The sequence below is a fragment of the Stenella coeruleoalba genome, assembly GCF_951394435.1.
Source record: "Stenella coeruleoalba genome assembly, chromosome: 6".
NCBI classification, from domain to species: domain Eukaryota; kingdom Metazoa; phylum Chordata; class Mammalia; order Artiodactyla; family Delphinidae; genus Stenella; species Stenella coeruleoalba.
In genome coordinates this window covers 34,378,300-34,392,983 of record NC_137151.1, presented here as the reverse complement: position 1 = coordinate 34,392,983, position 14,684 = coordinate 34,378,300, and the positions used below count along the sequence as shown (strand labels likewise).

General features: G+C 36.1%; 2 protein-coding genes across 10 annotated transcripts in view; one reads left to right on the top strand and one right to left on the bottom strand.

Annotated features, from left to right (window-relative positions):
- Window positions 1–14,684, bottom strand: part of RAB3GAP1 (RAB3 GTPase activating protein catalytic subunit 1) — a 131,362-nt gene that overhangs the window by 54,123 nt on the left and 62,555 nt on the right. For all 4 annotated transcript variants that reach the window (XM_079924969.1, XM_079924970.1, XM_079924971.1 and 1 more), the window contains 3 exons: window positions 7,792–7,911; window positions 6,730–6,895; window positions 2,423–2,522 (listed from right to left, as the gene is read on the bottom strand). In XM_079924969.1, the coding sequence (XP_079781095.1) occupies window positions 2,423–2,522; window positions 6,730–6,895; window positions 7,792–7,911 (386 nt within the window). The remainder of the gene's footprint in view (window positions 1–2,422; window positions 2,523–6,729; window positions 6,896–7,791; window positions 7,912–14,684) is intronic.
- Window positions 1–14,684, top strand: part of ZRANB3 (zinc finger RANBP2-type containing 3) — a 362,989-nt gene that overhangs the window by 343,790 nt on the left and 4,515 nt on the right. The gene's annotated exons all lie outside the window — the stretch shown is intronic.

Below are 14,684 nucleotides of genomic sequence, written 5' to 3'. Positions count from 1 at the left end.
AGTATTAAAAAATTTAATCATCAACCTACATTCATCAGTTTTGCTGTCAATAATTTCTGAATAGCCCAAATTAGTCATCATTAATAAAACCTTATATCAGCTGACAGTACACAGAAATATCTGAAGTTCAGAAAAGAATTTCCATTCCATTATGAATGGTATCTGAGATTAGAGGAGAATTTAGAGGGTATATCACCCCTTAGCTCCATCCCTCTTGAAGAAGTAATAAACACTTCTAAAAGACTTCAAAAACATTTCCCTTTGAAATAATAGATGGTTGTTTTTAATTATTCACACTACACTAAGAATTTCTAAAATTAAAGTCTACTGTTGAGTTATGAACACTCCCAGATTTGCTAAAATTATGTTTGACAATTATCTACACCCTAACTAAATTATTAAAATTAGTTATTAAATATGGCTCAATTACTTGATTCAGTAAATTTTCTCAAGTCAATTCATTCCATTTTTCCAACTAAAGAATGCTTACAATAAAGATCACAATGACTAGCTTTACTATAAGATGTGAATTAAGAGTTCAAAATTTACAATAAGCACTTTTTTTTTTTTTTTTTTTGCCACGCCACACTGCATGCAGGATCTTAGTTCCCTGACCAGGTATTGAACCCATGCCCCCACTGCAGTGGAAGCATGGAGTCTTAACCACTGGACCGCCAGGGAAGTCCTAAGCACATTTTTTAAACCAGTAAGCTAAAAATTATTAATAGACTATAACTGTACAAAACTTTTACTCAGATTAAAAGTTGAAAAGCTACACTGTAGAATGAAAGGATGATGGGACTTGGAGTTTGACCAGGATTTAAATGTGAACTTTATCACCTGGTGACCATGTGGCCTTGGGCCAGTTACTTTTGTTCTCTAAGGAAGATAACAATACTTGTCTCATAGGTAAATGGGAATTACCTGAAACAGTATATAAAATGCCAGGCACAGTGTCTGGCCCATATTACATGTTCAGTCCCTTCCCCTTAAAAGAGAAAATATTAAAAATTTATATGGTTTTCAATCCACTGAGAAAGAAGGTTAATATTTTGATGCCCATTTTAAAAAACTAGCAATAGAACATTAACAAAGGCGTACTGTTGTCTGGAAACTAAAATTACCAAAACAAACATTTGAGTCTTCTAATATAAATCTCAGCTTAGCTTTTATTTCCCTCTGCTGTAGTTTAGATGGAGTTCTTTTACTGCACATTACTTTCAAATTATTCAGTGGTATATAAAATAAAACAGTAGTATATATAACCACCAAAAGCTAAATGTACATTAATTTTAGTAACATCCCAAGATAATCAATTTACTATTTTCAATCTCATAAACAAACCATTTTGGAACAAAAATAAACAGTAAAGAATATTATTTTATTATAATTTATTTCTCTTTGAGGAAGGTAGAATGGAAAATGTTTTCAGGCTAGTAAAATCCTTGTAATTATTTTATAAGTTTATATTAAATTTCTTATTAGATAGACTTGGATATAATTGCACTTTTTGTGAGAGAAACATCCAGGAACCTAAACCTCACTTAATTAAGCTAAATGTCCACCAGGCTGAGCTTTTCTAGAACTCAGATAATGTCTGTTCATATCTGTGTCCTGGCAGAGCCGGCCTATTATAGGCTAATAATTAATGAGTGTTAATGAATCAGTATATCTATGGTTAAGTAGGTAAAATGATTTTAATCACAGTTTTATAAAAATGCAAGTTGAAGTAAAATACTCTACAGCTCTTCCCAGCGTAAGTGTATATGTATATACACCTTTTTCTCTTTTCTGCTTTCCTTATTTAGCCCTCTTCTTCAAACTCTACTGTCTATAAGGTTCTGTGTGTGTCTGTTCGCAGCCTATGAGGGTGGCTTCTCTTATTATATTCTGGAAGTAGACATTTTACTCATTACGTACTAATTTGCAGCACACGATGTTCCACGGCAAGGGAATGCTTTATAAATAATATTAGCTTTCAAAAACAGATTGTCAGGGCTTCTCCGGTGGCGCAGTGGTTGAGAGTCCGCCTGCCGATGCAGGGTACACGGGTTCATGCCCCGGTCAGGGAAAATCCCACATGCCGCAGGGTGGCTAGGCCCGTGAGCCATGGCCGCTGAGCCTGCGCATCCGGAGCCTGTGCTCCGCAAAGGGAGAGGCCACAACAGTGAGAGGCCCGCGTACCACCAAAAAAAAAAAAAAAAACAGATTGTCAAGTACAGAATAATTCTGTCTCTAGAACAACCTACACAGCTTTTTTTAAGAGAAAAAATATGATAAAGGCAAAGAAATCAGCAATATTACATTTAAAGTGAGTTACAAATATTTCAAACACTTGAAACACATTGTTAAACAGTTTTAATTTCTGAATATATTTTCTCTCCATTTATATTAAGTTAAATATAGTTCTAAATTATCTCACCTGGAGGCTGCTGAGGCCAAAAATACTGCTGCCAATCCTGAAGTACATAGGTAAACCGTATAGCAATACTAACTGGAGGCAATGGAGTTAAAGTACATCCCTAGGAAATAAATGCAAAGACAATACCATGTAAATGTTAGTACCCTTGTAAATACCAGAACCAAATTTCAAACTACTGGAATGGATAAATTACTACCTTCATGACATGTGGATTTTCAGATTACAGTGTTAGATATGGCACGCACATTCTAGCCATGAAAAATGTATGATATTCTAGCCATTAAAAAGGAAAACAAAGTCACTAAGTTATTAGAGCCAAAGGTGCAGAATTTAGGAAATCATTTTCATGGGAGAAATTCTCACAGCTTAAAAGCTCAAGAGATGAATTAATGCCAGAGAGCAAATTACATTAAAATAAAGCTGTTTAAACTAGTACCAGGAAAAGAGATATTAAATTTTATTATGTAAAGTGCTCTTTCAAAATATCTTATACAATTTTAATTATACAAACAAATTTCTTACTATTCTCTTCAGCCATGTTGAATGTGGAAAAAAATGTGACTCATTTTTTAAATAAGGTAAAACTATTATATAAAGTATAACACTAGGTTTGAGAAGATGATGTCTTTTCTTTCTTTTAAATGAAAATAAACTCAAATTAAAGCCAGTCTTAAATATTTAACCAGAATTTTAGACTGTGACAAATGGCCACTCATGTAGTTTATATTAATGAATCAGAAAATTTAGATCTATCTTTACATTCATTAAAAATCATAAAAATTAATAATATCATCCAAACATCCCACAATTTCAGCTTCCCTTAATAATGGTTAACCTATATTAATGTGAAATAGGACCTAAATATGCATAGGAATGACCTAGTAAGCTTGTGAAAATGTAGATTCAATAGTATTCTGCATATCTACCCAGTTTCCAGGTGTTGCTGATATTGCTGGTCAGGAGGAATAAAGAGACATTTAGCTCAGCAGCAGCATCTATAAATGTCATTAGTAACTTTAACTGAATACAAACTCAATCTCAAGTCACAAAATAAGGTAGCTGCCAAAAAAAAAAAGCGAATAATTCAGTTTTGGGCTGCTGTGTCCTAGACAAGCAAGGTAAGATTCTGGCTGGTCAGGAATATTTATTTTTTACTCAGGTCTAGATATCAAATGAGCATTCACCTGTAATTGGGTGTAAATGATCTAGAAACCATAACAAGGTCACTTTGACACATAACCTCCGCTCCAGTCACATAGCAATGTAGACAAATACAGAAAGAGATGACCAAAAAGAAATGTCTAGGACCAAACATGACATGAATATCTTTGTGGGCCTTATAAAAGGTACAGAAAATCCAAAGTGTTAAATCGGGTTCAAGGCATATGCTTGCTGAGTTCCACATGCAGACGAAGGCAGTGAGAGCCAGGATTACAGACTGCATTAAATGGAACCAAAGGTACTCCGCCCAGAATGAGGGTACTGTAAGACTCTCGGCTTAAGGCAGACGCTGGGGCAGGGCACTCCTGCTTCGTGCAGTGGCTTTGTTCGAAGGTATGGGGCTAGGGAAAGTTGTGTGAGCGGGGGACAAACCCACTCTCATGACCCAAGCAAGCAATCCAATGAGTCCAAGACTCAATGTGCAATACCCCAATATCAATATGGAGCAAAAGGCTCCAAACACCATTTTAAGACCAGTGTCTGAAATATTCTGCAGGTAAGGAGCAACCACAAAATTACAAAACCACTAGAGAGGATGGGAGAGAAAGTTAAAAACTGTAAATAAAGCCTTCATTCAAAATGAGCCTGCAAACAAAATTTCCCCAGAACATGAAGAAATGTAGTTCTAAAAAAGACAAATATCCAAAACAACAATCAGAATATAAAACTATGAAATATAAGCAACATCTGATAGAATGAAGAATGTCTAAACTGAAAAAGGAAAGACTAGGGTATGAGAGAGTTTTCAAATACTTAGAGGATTATATGGCAAAAGAGGATTTAAACTTAAATTTTATGTGATTCCAAGGACAACCACCCTCTGCTGCTACCCTGCCAATGAAGCCTTTTCTAATAATTAGATCCATGTGAAAATGAAATAAACTGCTAGTCGAGGGTGAGTGCCTTGGAACACTTCTAGTAGATTTAAAGAGTAATATTTATAAAGATAGCTTTATAAAGAAAGTATAAGAGAGCCACATATTGGGTAGCTTTAACTATGTAAAACAACTAAAGTACCCAAACCAGGTCTCAATTATCTTAAGTCCAACTCTATCAAATCAACTTTGAGAAATGTTTCGTATTTAGACAAGAGGTTTGTGAAAGTTCTGACAGATGATGTGATAAACTGATTAAGAACACTTTTTTTTTAAGTACAATTAGTAAATAGTCATAATGAAAGTCAGGCTCCACAGATCAAGGTGGTCCCCAGTTTCAGTAAAGAGAAATTGAGTAACATAAAAGAGTGACAAAAAAGATCCATGAAAATAACGTTCACTAATGTTTTTTAAGAAGAGGAATAAAGCATTAATATTTGCATCTGACTAGAATTTGATCTAAAATAATTAAATATAATTGAAGACTTCTGGTAGAACAAAGTAAAACTAACGGGGTAGAAATAACGCATACTTGACTTTTTCAAAAATTTCTCAAAGCAACACGTGTAGAATTAAGCAGTACTTAAAGCATTTCAGAGTCCAGAAAGGTTCTGAAAAAAAGTTACATACAGACATGGAACTTTCTAAAAGATATGCTTCTATGCTTTTTTTTAATAGAGATAATCACAAGAAACAGCTAACAATAGTTATTTTGAGGAAAGGGACTAAGGGTATAGAGAAGTTTATACTTAAATTTCTTAACCCAGTATATGCAGACTTTTTAAAAAATATCAAACGGATTTATCTGGGTGGTGATAATCCTACCACCCTGCTATTTATGGCCTCAAAATTGAAAACATATTTTTTATGAAATTAAATTCTAATCCTAAATATCTTTCTACAAACAATGTATGTTAAAAAAGACATTTCAGCGTTTTTTCTCACATTTTTTTCCTTTTCAAAATTTGCAAACCTTCAGAAAGGTTGCAAAGCTAGCGTAATGAATACCGGTATGACTTTCACCAAGCTCACCAATTAACATTTTGATACACGCACATACTATCATATATTTACATAAATAATTTTTTGGGCTGAACCTCTGAAAGTAAGTTGTAGGCATCATGGCAATTCACCCCTAAATACTTAGCATGTAATTCTTATGAACAAGGGTTATCACACTCAAGAAGTTTAATATTGATACTATTTTCTAACATATAGTCCATATTAAAATTGCCCCAACTGTCCCAATTGCGTCCTCTGTGGCTATTTTGTTTTGATCAAGGATCATGCATGTTATGTTACTTCAGTCTCCTTTAGGCTAAACAGCTCCCAACCTTTGTTTTGCCTATCATGATACTGACATTTTTAAAGAGTCTGGGCTTTACTTTATAAAATATGGCTCATTTTGGAAATATGTGATTGTTTCCTCATGTTTCGATTTATGTTAAACATTTTTAGCAGGAATGCAACACAGATGATATATCCTATTCAATGTACCATACCAGGAGATATCTAATATCAGTTTGTTAATCAAGTTTGATCACTTTTAGTGTAACGGATGTCAACTTAATCACTCAAGGGAACTACTTCTCTAAGTGGAGAATCCCTTCCACCACTTACTTACCTTGTTTTGCTCTCTTTTCTAGAGGTATTCACAAATAGCTCCTCAATCTAGACCCTAATTCTTCCCCCAGAGTAAGCACAGGCAAATCATCCATATCTCTGTGATAGTGTTTTTAAAAAACACCAAAGATATACTGAGCACATCCAATTCAGCCCTGCTGTTCTCAGTCATAGAATATAAGACTGATTAACCTTAAACATCAAATTAAATAGACCCTTGGGGGAAAAAAAGCAATTCAGAACCCAAAGAGTTCACATCTCAGTTACTCATAGTCAGAGCCCTGAACAAGCAACTATGCTGAAGCTCACTCATGTGGTGAAGTTGGCAACATTACTCATTAGAGGAAAAGGAGTATAAAGAGTTAATAACGTAGGGGATAAATGTTAACAAACTGAACAAACAAAATCAGAGCATTAGTACACTAAAAATCTAATTGGACTCTTTGTTGAAACAACACAGTAATTTATGTAGTCAATTACATCTTTCTTCTAAGTAATTACATTTCAACATTAGAAATATTTCTATGTAATCGATAAAATTACCGAATTACTGCTTTTATAAGACTGAAAATATCAATGCCAACTCACAATCTTTGATTTGAAGATATCCAGCAGACCTGATAAATGAGTGTACTGATTTGGCACTTTTCGAAGATGAACCATTTCAAAATCAGTTCGGACACCAGGACCCTGACATTCTCCCACATACGTTCTTCGCCATTTCTGATGAATTTGCACGAAGAGTGGCACCTGGCTATAGGGCATAATTAAAAAGGAATAGACTGTAAGTTCACTAAACACTGAATAACTCCTAAATCTCAAGTTTTTCCACTATTACATTATTTTAATCTCAACTATTTAAAAGCACTAAACAAGGAATACTCCACAGACTTATATTTAAAACAAAAACACTTAGTTCCTTTTCTCCTTACACTAATAAACTGAAGAAATTATCACTTAGTGGCACTTTGTAGTCAGAAAACTATTTTAAAATGGCTGAAAGTCATAAAAAAGGAGAATAAAAATTTTCTTGAATAAAAGTGATCCTATCATATGAGGCTTTCCAAGATCATAATAAAACTTGATTCACAGGTATTAAGCAATATAAATTAAACCCACACTAGTGGTGAATTATTTTGTACTTTATCATTTGAGGACATAGTTCTCCTCCTTATTCAAAGATTTCCATAACCGCAAATTAGCCTACTCACTAAAATCTATTTGTAATCTCAAAATCAATACTCGTAGCACTTTCAAAGCATTTGAAGACATGTGCAGAGAAACAAAAAATTTGAGTTACCTGAATGCATGTTCCTAGCTGAGGCTGAACAAGGCGATGCTCTGTCATCAAGTTTTAAAATTAGATTTTGCACCAAAATTTAAATAAACATTTGGAAGCAAAATACAAAAATAGTACCATTTATTCTCCATTTTAAATATTCATGTAATAGTTCAGTAAGTTTCCCTTTAGAAATGCTTTCCCTAAAGGTTTTGTTGAGTTTGTCCTTATATACCTTATTCCAATATAATAATGTACAAGTACTAATCTTAATCATAATCAAAAACCTAACAGTAATCATTTTCCCTCATAAATTATAATTTAGAATAGTTCTTAAACTCATCTCAAGGTTTTTCGAAATGTCCACCTACCAGCCAGTGTTTCCCAAAGCAACAGACACAGAACTCAGAAGAAGATTGCACTTAGATTCACTGAGAACAGCATCATTATTTGCGGCAGGGGCAATCACCACAAACTCTCGGAGTCCATACCTTAAAAAAAAAAAAAAAAAAAAAGAATAACTGCCATTAAACAGGGGAAAATGTCAGAATACAAAAATTTATTATTTGAGAAACATGAAAAAATTTCCCTGAAGGAAATTAGGCTTGAACTACAGGTCTTTCTTTCTTTCTTAAATGGCAATTGAATCTATAACAACCTGTATTTCCTTCATTTGGTGAAAAATTTCCATCATTCATCTACTATTTTCTCTCTATTCTTTACAAATTAGGAGCAGTTTACTGAAATCACAAAGAAAAAACATTAAATAACAGGTTTGTCTTAAAAGTTAGCTTTCAAAAATAAAAGATGAAAGCCAGCACTGACATCTTGCGTTAATTAACAGATAACATTAAGTCCACTAATGTGGAAAGATAAAGTTTAATTGATTCCCTAAATGTCAGGAAAAGAATTATCAGCCATGATGTACTTGTGCTGAGAACACGGTTTACTCTAGTATCCTAATTAAGGAATTCTTATATTCTTTTACTCAATAACATATTAGATAGGAATCACAAAATTATCAGAAAATGGCTTATTCTTGCTACGGTATCCCACAGTAATGAAAACTTCTCATTTAGTTGACAAGTCCTTTAAAAACCACAGATTTGTAGCCAAAATTTACAAAAATGTTAAGGTCAAATTGGTGATCTTGCCTCCTGAAAATTCCTACCCTATTCACTCCCCAATGTATTTTTATTTAATAATATTTTTTAAATAAATTTATAAAAGGCATTACTCATTTGCCTAATTTATTTTAACTCTATGTAAACAGTTATGAATGCTTATTTTTATGAACATTCTCAAGAAATCCCCCAAAACAGCAATAAAAAAAAAAAGATTTAAAACATTTTAGGGCTTCCCTGGTGGCACAGTGGTTGAGATTCCGCCTGCCGATGCAGGGGACACAGGTTCATGCCCTGGTCTGGGAAGATCCCACATGCCGCGGAGCGGCTCGGCTCATGAGCCATGGCCGCTGAGCCTGCGCTCCGCAACAGGAGAGGCCACAACAGTGAGAGGCCCGCGTACCACAAAAAAAAAAAAAAAAAAAATTTTAAAGTCCAACCCATAATCTGTTTACTGTTTAGATAACAAAAATTTCTTTCATCTTCTCACCTCACCTCCACCCTCCTACCCCTGAAATCAAAATTAGTTATGTAGAAGCAGCATCAAATACTGTAAAGAACCCAGAGCTGTGATTTTTAAGCTCTAAAGGTCTTTAAATACAGTTTTCTTCTTTCTTTTCTTAATGTCCTTGGAAGAAAGGAAACAAAACAATATTTTGCCTTGGTATCCCCAGGCACTAGAGTGAAACCACTGCCAACAGTTTCTTGGTCATTCTTCCAGAACTATTCCATCCATCCATTTACTCATCCTATCCTCAAAAAAGATTGCATTACATATACTTTTTGTACCTTCTTTTCAAAGGTTCATCTCCCCTACTGATCAGTACTTTGTTTCCATTACCTGGAATGTTTCCCCTACACTCAACTGCCATCACAGAATAGCAATGGATTCTTATTTTGAAGATTTATCTCAAATACCACCCCATTACCCCTGTTAAATATGCTCTCTTCTTGGATTTCGAATGTATTTTTTCTATTATCATTAAGAGATCAATATATACAAGTGGTTGACAGGTACATGAAAAGATGCTCAACATCACTAATCATCAGGGAAATGTAAATCAAAACCACAATGACAAATTGCCTTATACCTTTTAGAGTGGCTATCATCAAAAAGAAAAGAAAAACAAGCGGTTCCCTGGTGGCGCAGTGGTTAAGAATCCGCCTGCCAATGCAGAGGACATGGGTTCGAGCCCTGGTCTGGGAAGATCTCACATGCCGTGGAGCAACTAAGCCCGCGCGCCACAACTACTGAGCCTGCGCTCTACGGCCCATGAGCCACGATTACTGAGCCCACGTGCCACAACTACTGAAGCCCGCACGCCTAGAGCCCATGCTCTGCAACAAGAGAAACCACCACAATGAGAAGCCCGCGCACCACAAAGAAGAGTAGCTCTCACTCGCCACAACTATAGAAAGCCTGCAAGAGGCAACGAAGACCCAATGCAACCAAAAATAAATAAATAAAATTGCAAAAAAAGAAAAACAAGTACTGGCAAGGATATAAAAAAAAAGGGAACCCTGGTGGGAATGTAAATTGGTGCACCCAGCAGGAAAAACAGTATGGAGGTGCCTCCAAAAAATTTTTAAACAGAGCTACCATATGATCCAGCAATTCTATTTCTGGGTGTTTATCCAAAGAAAACAAAAACTAATTCAAAAAGATATATGCACCCCCATGTTCAATGCAGCATTATTTACAATAGCCAAGATATGGAAACAACTTAAGTATCCACTGATGGATGAATGGATTAAAAAAAGGTGGTATACATATACAATGGAATATTATTCTGTCATAGAAAAGGATGAAATCTTACCATTTGCAACAACATGGATGGACTTGAGGACATTATGCTAATTGAAATAAGTCAGACAGAGAAAGACAAAATAACATATGATCTCACTTACATATGGAATCAAAAAAAAAAACAAAACCAGAAAACAAACGAAAAAAACAAAAAAAACACCTAGGTCATAGATACAGACAACAGATTGTTGGCTCCCAGAGGTGGTGTGTCGGAGGTGTTCAAAATGGGTGAAAGGATCAAAAGGTACAAATTTCCAGTTATAAAGTAAGTCATGGCAATGTAATGTACAGCATGGTGACTACAGTTAATAATACTGTACTGCATATTTGCAAGTTGCTAAGAGAATAAATCTTAAAAGTTCTCATCACAAGAAAAAAGAATTGTAACTGTGTATGCTAACAGATAATAACAGGACTTACTATGGTGATCGTTTCACAATATATACAAATACCAAAGCATTATGTTGTACACCTGAAACTAATATAACATTATATATCAATTATACCTTACCAAAAAAAAAGGTTGTTTTTATGCACACTGGCTTTGTCAAGAAACCTGATTACACTTGCTAAGCCTCCTAGTGGCAGTAACGAGGAATTAATTTTTTTTTAAAGTTCAATATAAATCATTGATTTACTTTCCCTACTAGAACTACTTGAGCCTGAGATCATGCCTTCATCAAGTAAACAAACATTAGGTGGGAGCTTTAAAAAATGAGCAAAATCAACAAAACATTAAAAAATGGACAAACGGGGGCTTCCCTGGTGGCGCAGTGGTTGAGAGTCCCCCTGCCGATGCAGGGGACACAGGTTCGTGCCCCAGTCCGGGAAGATCCCACATGCCACGCAGTGGCTGGGCCTGTGAGCCATGGCCGCTGAGCCTGAGCATCCAGAGCCTGTGCTCCGCAACGGGAGAGGCCACAACAGTGAGAGGCCCGCGTACCGCAAAAACAAAAAAAAAAAAAAAAAAAAAAGGACAAAGGATTTCAATAGACATTACTCTGAAGAAGATATACAAATTGCAAATAAGCACATGAAAAGATGTAGCCAACATTACTAATTATTAGGGAAATGTAAATCAAAACCACAAGATACTACTTCACATCTATTAGAATGGCTATCATTAAAAAAGCAAAACAGGGCTTCCCTGGTGGCGCAGTGGTTGAGAGTCCGCCTGCCGATGCAGGGGACGCGGGTTCGTGCCCCGGTCCGGGAGGATCCCACATGCCGCAGAGCGGCTGGGCCCGTGAGCCATGGCCGCTGAGCCTGCGCGTACGGAGCCTGTGCTCCGCAACAGGAGAGGCCACAGCAGTGAGAGGCCCGCATACCACAAAAAAAAGCAAAACAACGCAGAAAACAAATATTGACATGGATATGGAAAAATTAGAATGCTTGAGCATGACTGGTGGAAATGCTAAATGGTACAGCTGCTATGGAAAAGAACACAGTGGTTCTTCAAAAATTTAAAACACAGGATAATCAGCAATTCCACATCTGGGCCAATACCCAAAAGAATTAAAAGCATAGACTCAAAACAGATATTTGAACACCCATGTTCACAGCAGCATTATCCACAACAGTCAAAAGGTGGAAACAAACCAACTGTCAATTAACAGATGAATGGATAAACAAAATGTGGGACATACATACAATGAAATATTATTCATCCTTAAAAGGAAAGACATTCTACATACTACAACATAGATGAAATTTGAAGACATTATGTTAAGTGAAATAAGCCAGTCACAAAAGGATAAATATTTTATGATTCTACTTATATGAGGTACACAGAGTAGTCAAACTCATAGAGGCAGAAAGTAGAATGGTAGTTAGCAGGGGCTAGGGTAGGAAGGAATGGGGAGTTATTGTTTAATGAATACAGAGTTTCAATATGGGAAAATGAAAAAGTTCCGAAGATGGACAGTGGTGACAGCTGCAAAAAATTTGAAAGTACTTAACGCCACTGAATGGTACACTTAAAAATGGTTAAAATGGTAAATTTTGTTGTGTGTCACCACAATAAAAAATTAATAAATAAGCAAAATTAATATATATTTCCAATAATGAGAAATATAAATGGCTAATAATTCTATTAAAAGATTTTCAACCTCAACAGTGACTAGGTAAATGAAACAAGATATCACAACCTAGGGGCTTCCCTGGTGGCGCAGTGGTTGAGAGTCTGCCTGCCAATGCAGGAGACACGGGTTCGAGCCCTGGTCTGGGAGGATCCCACATGCCGCAGAGCAACTGGGCCCGTGAGCCACAACTACTGAGCCTGCGCGTCTGGAGCCTGTGCTCCACAACAAGAGAGGCCACAACAGTGAGAGGCCCGCGCACCGCGATGAAGAGTGGTCCCCACTCACCACAACTAGAGAAAGCCCTCGCACAGAAACAAAGACCCAACACAGCAATAAATAAATAAATAAATAAATCACTTTAAAAAAAAGATATCACAACCTATTAAATCTGCAAAAAATATAAAACACTGATAAGATCCAGTGTTGGCAAGAGCTTGGGATATGCCACACAGGTGGTGGTATAAACTCTTAAAACATTTCCATAGGACAAAAAGGTAAAATTTATCAGTATTTAAAATTCACAAAATTTGGGCTTCCCTGGTGGCGCAGTGGTTGAGAGTCTGCCTGCCGATGCAGGGGACATGGGCTCGTGCCCCGGTCTGGGAAGATCCCACATGCCACAGAGCGGCTGGGCCCGTGAGCCATGGCCGCTGAGCCTGCACGTCCGGAGCCTGTGCTCCGCAACGGGAGAGACCACAGCAGTGACAGGCCCGCGTACAGCCAAAAAAAAAAAAAAAAAAAAAAAAAAAATCACAATATTTGAATTATATCTCTCTATATCTATGCTACAAAAACATTCATACAAATGCACAAAGATATATGTACAATGAACTTCATTATAATAGTTTAATTGTGAAAAACCAGAAACAACTTTAAGCTCCTTCAACAGAGAAATGGGTAATTACAGTACCTCCCTATACTAGGAAAAATTTAAGTCATTAAAAAAATAAGGTAAATCTGAACTTAATGATATAAGGCTATATGAAATGCTGAGAAAAAAGAAATATTTATAACAATACTATAGTAAAATCCATATTAAAAAATTCCCCAATGCACAAAAATACATATACATATATCTCACATATTCATAAAAAGTATATGATGGATATAACACAGATTTCACATGGTTTTGTGCTTGGTTATCCAAAACTAAGAAAGCATGAGATGTTTTAGCCCACATTTCTGTGTATGTGGAAAAGGGAAGGATGTGGAGGAGAGAGTGGGAAAAGTGAAGGGGGAATGTGATGTAAGATAATGAGTTTCATTAATAAATCTTTATACTTCCTACAACTTCTACTTTAGCGATTTAAATTTATTCAGACCTCAAATGCATCAACATAAAAAATAAAAATCCCACTATGGCAATACTTAATAATAGAGTTGTTTTATCTAACAAATTACATATGTATACTAAATACTAAGTTTAAATATAAATGAGCCTTAGCATCACATCCTCCAATTGAGAAAGATAGGACAATCTACCACTCTTTTGTCTCTTTTGTTTTGAGATGGCTTTTTCTTTCTTGCTTGCTACAATTTTATAATCCTTACATGTATTACTTTAGAAAGAAATATATTCAGAGCCTCTTCAAACAGTATAAAGAATATATGCATAAAATAATGGATCACCAAAAACGGTGGTGGTAAACAATGACAAAACCATTTCTTTGACATATTTAAATCCCTAGCATCTACAAAAGTAACTTAGAGGGGCTTCCCTGGTGGCACAGTCGTTGAGAGTCCGCCTGCCGATGCAGGGGACATGGGTTCGTGCCGCGGTCCGGGAAGATCCCACGTGCCGCGGAGCGGCTGGGCCCGTGAGCCGTGGCCGCTGAGCCTGCTCGCCCAGAGCCTGTGCTCCACAACAGGAGAGGCCACAGCGGTGAGAGGCCCGCGTACCGCAAAAAAAAAAAAAAAAAAAAAAGTGAGAAAATGGAAGTGTTCAATAAACAACTGCTTTTTTTCAATGTTCTCCCCCAATGATCCTTTAATATTACATTCTGTATCTTTAATTTATAATCTACTATAACCTAGCAGGACCCTCTGGGCCCTTCCTGGAACAGGACTCCCACCCATGTCCTCTGCCTACCTTCTGTCTGTAGAAAAACTTTAGTCAAAGAATAAACTTAATCAGAGAAGTGAGAAAATGCAGAAAGAAAAACAGTCAAGCAAGACAAAATAGTAATAGTTTAGCCATAAACAAAGTCAAGGACCTTTAATTCCTCAAGGGAGGAGGAATTAAATATTCTGAG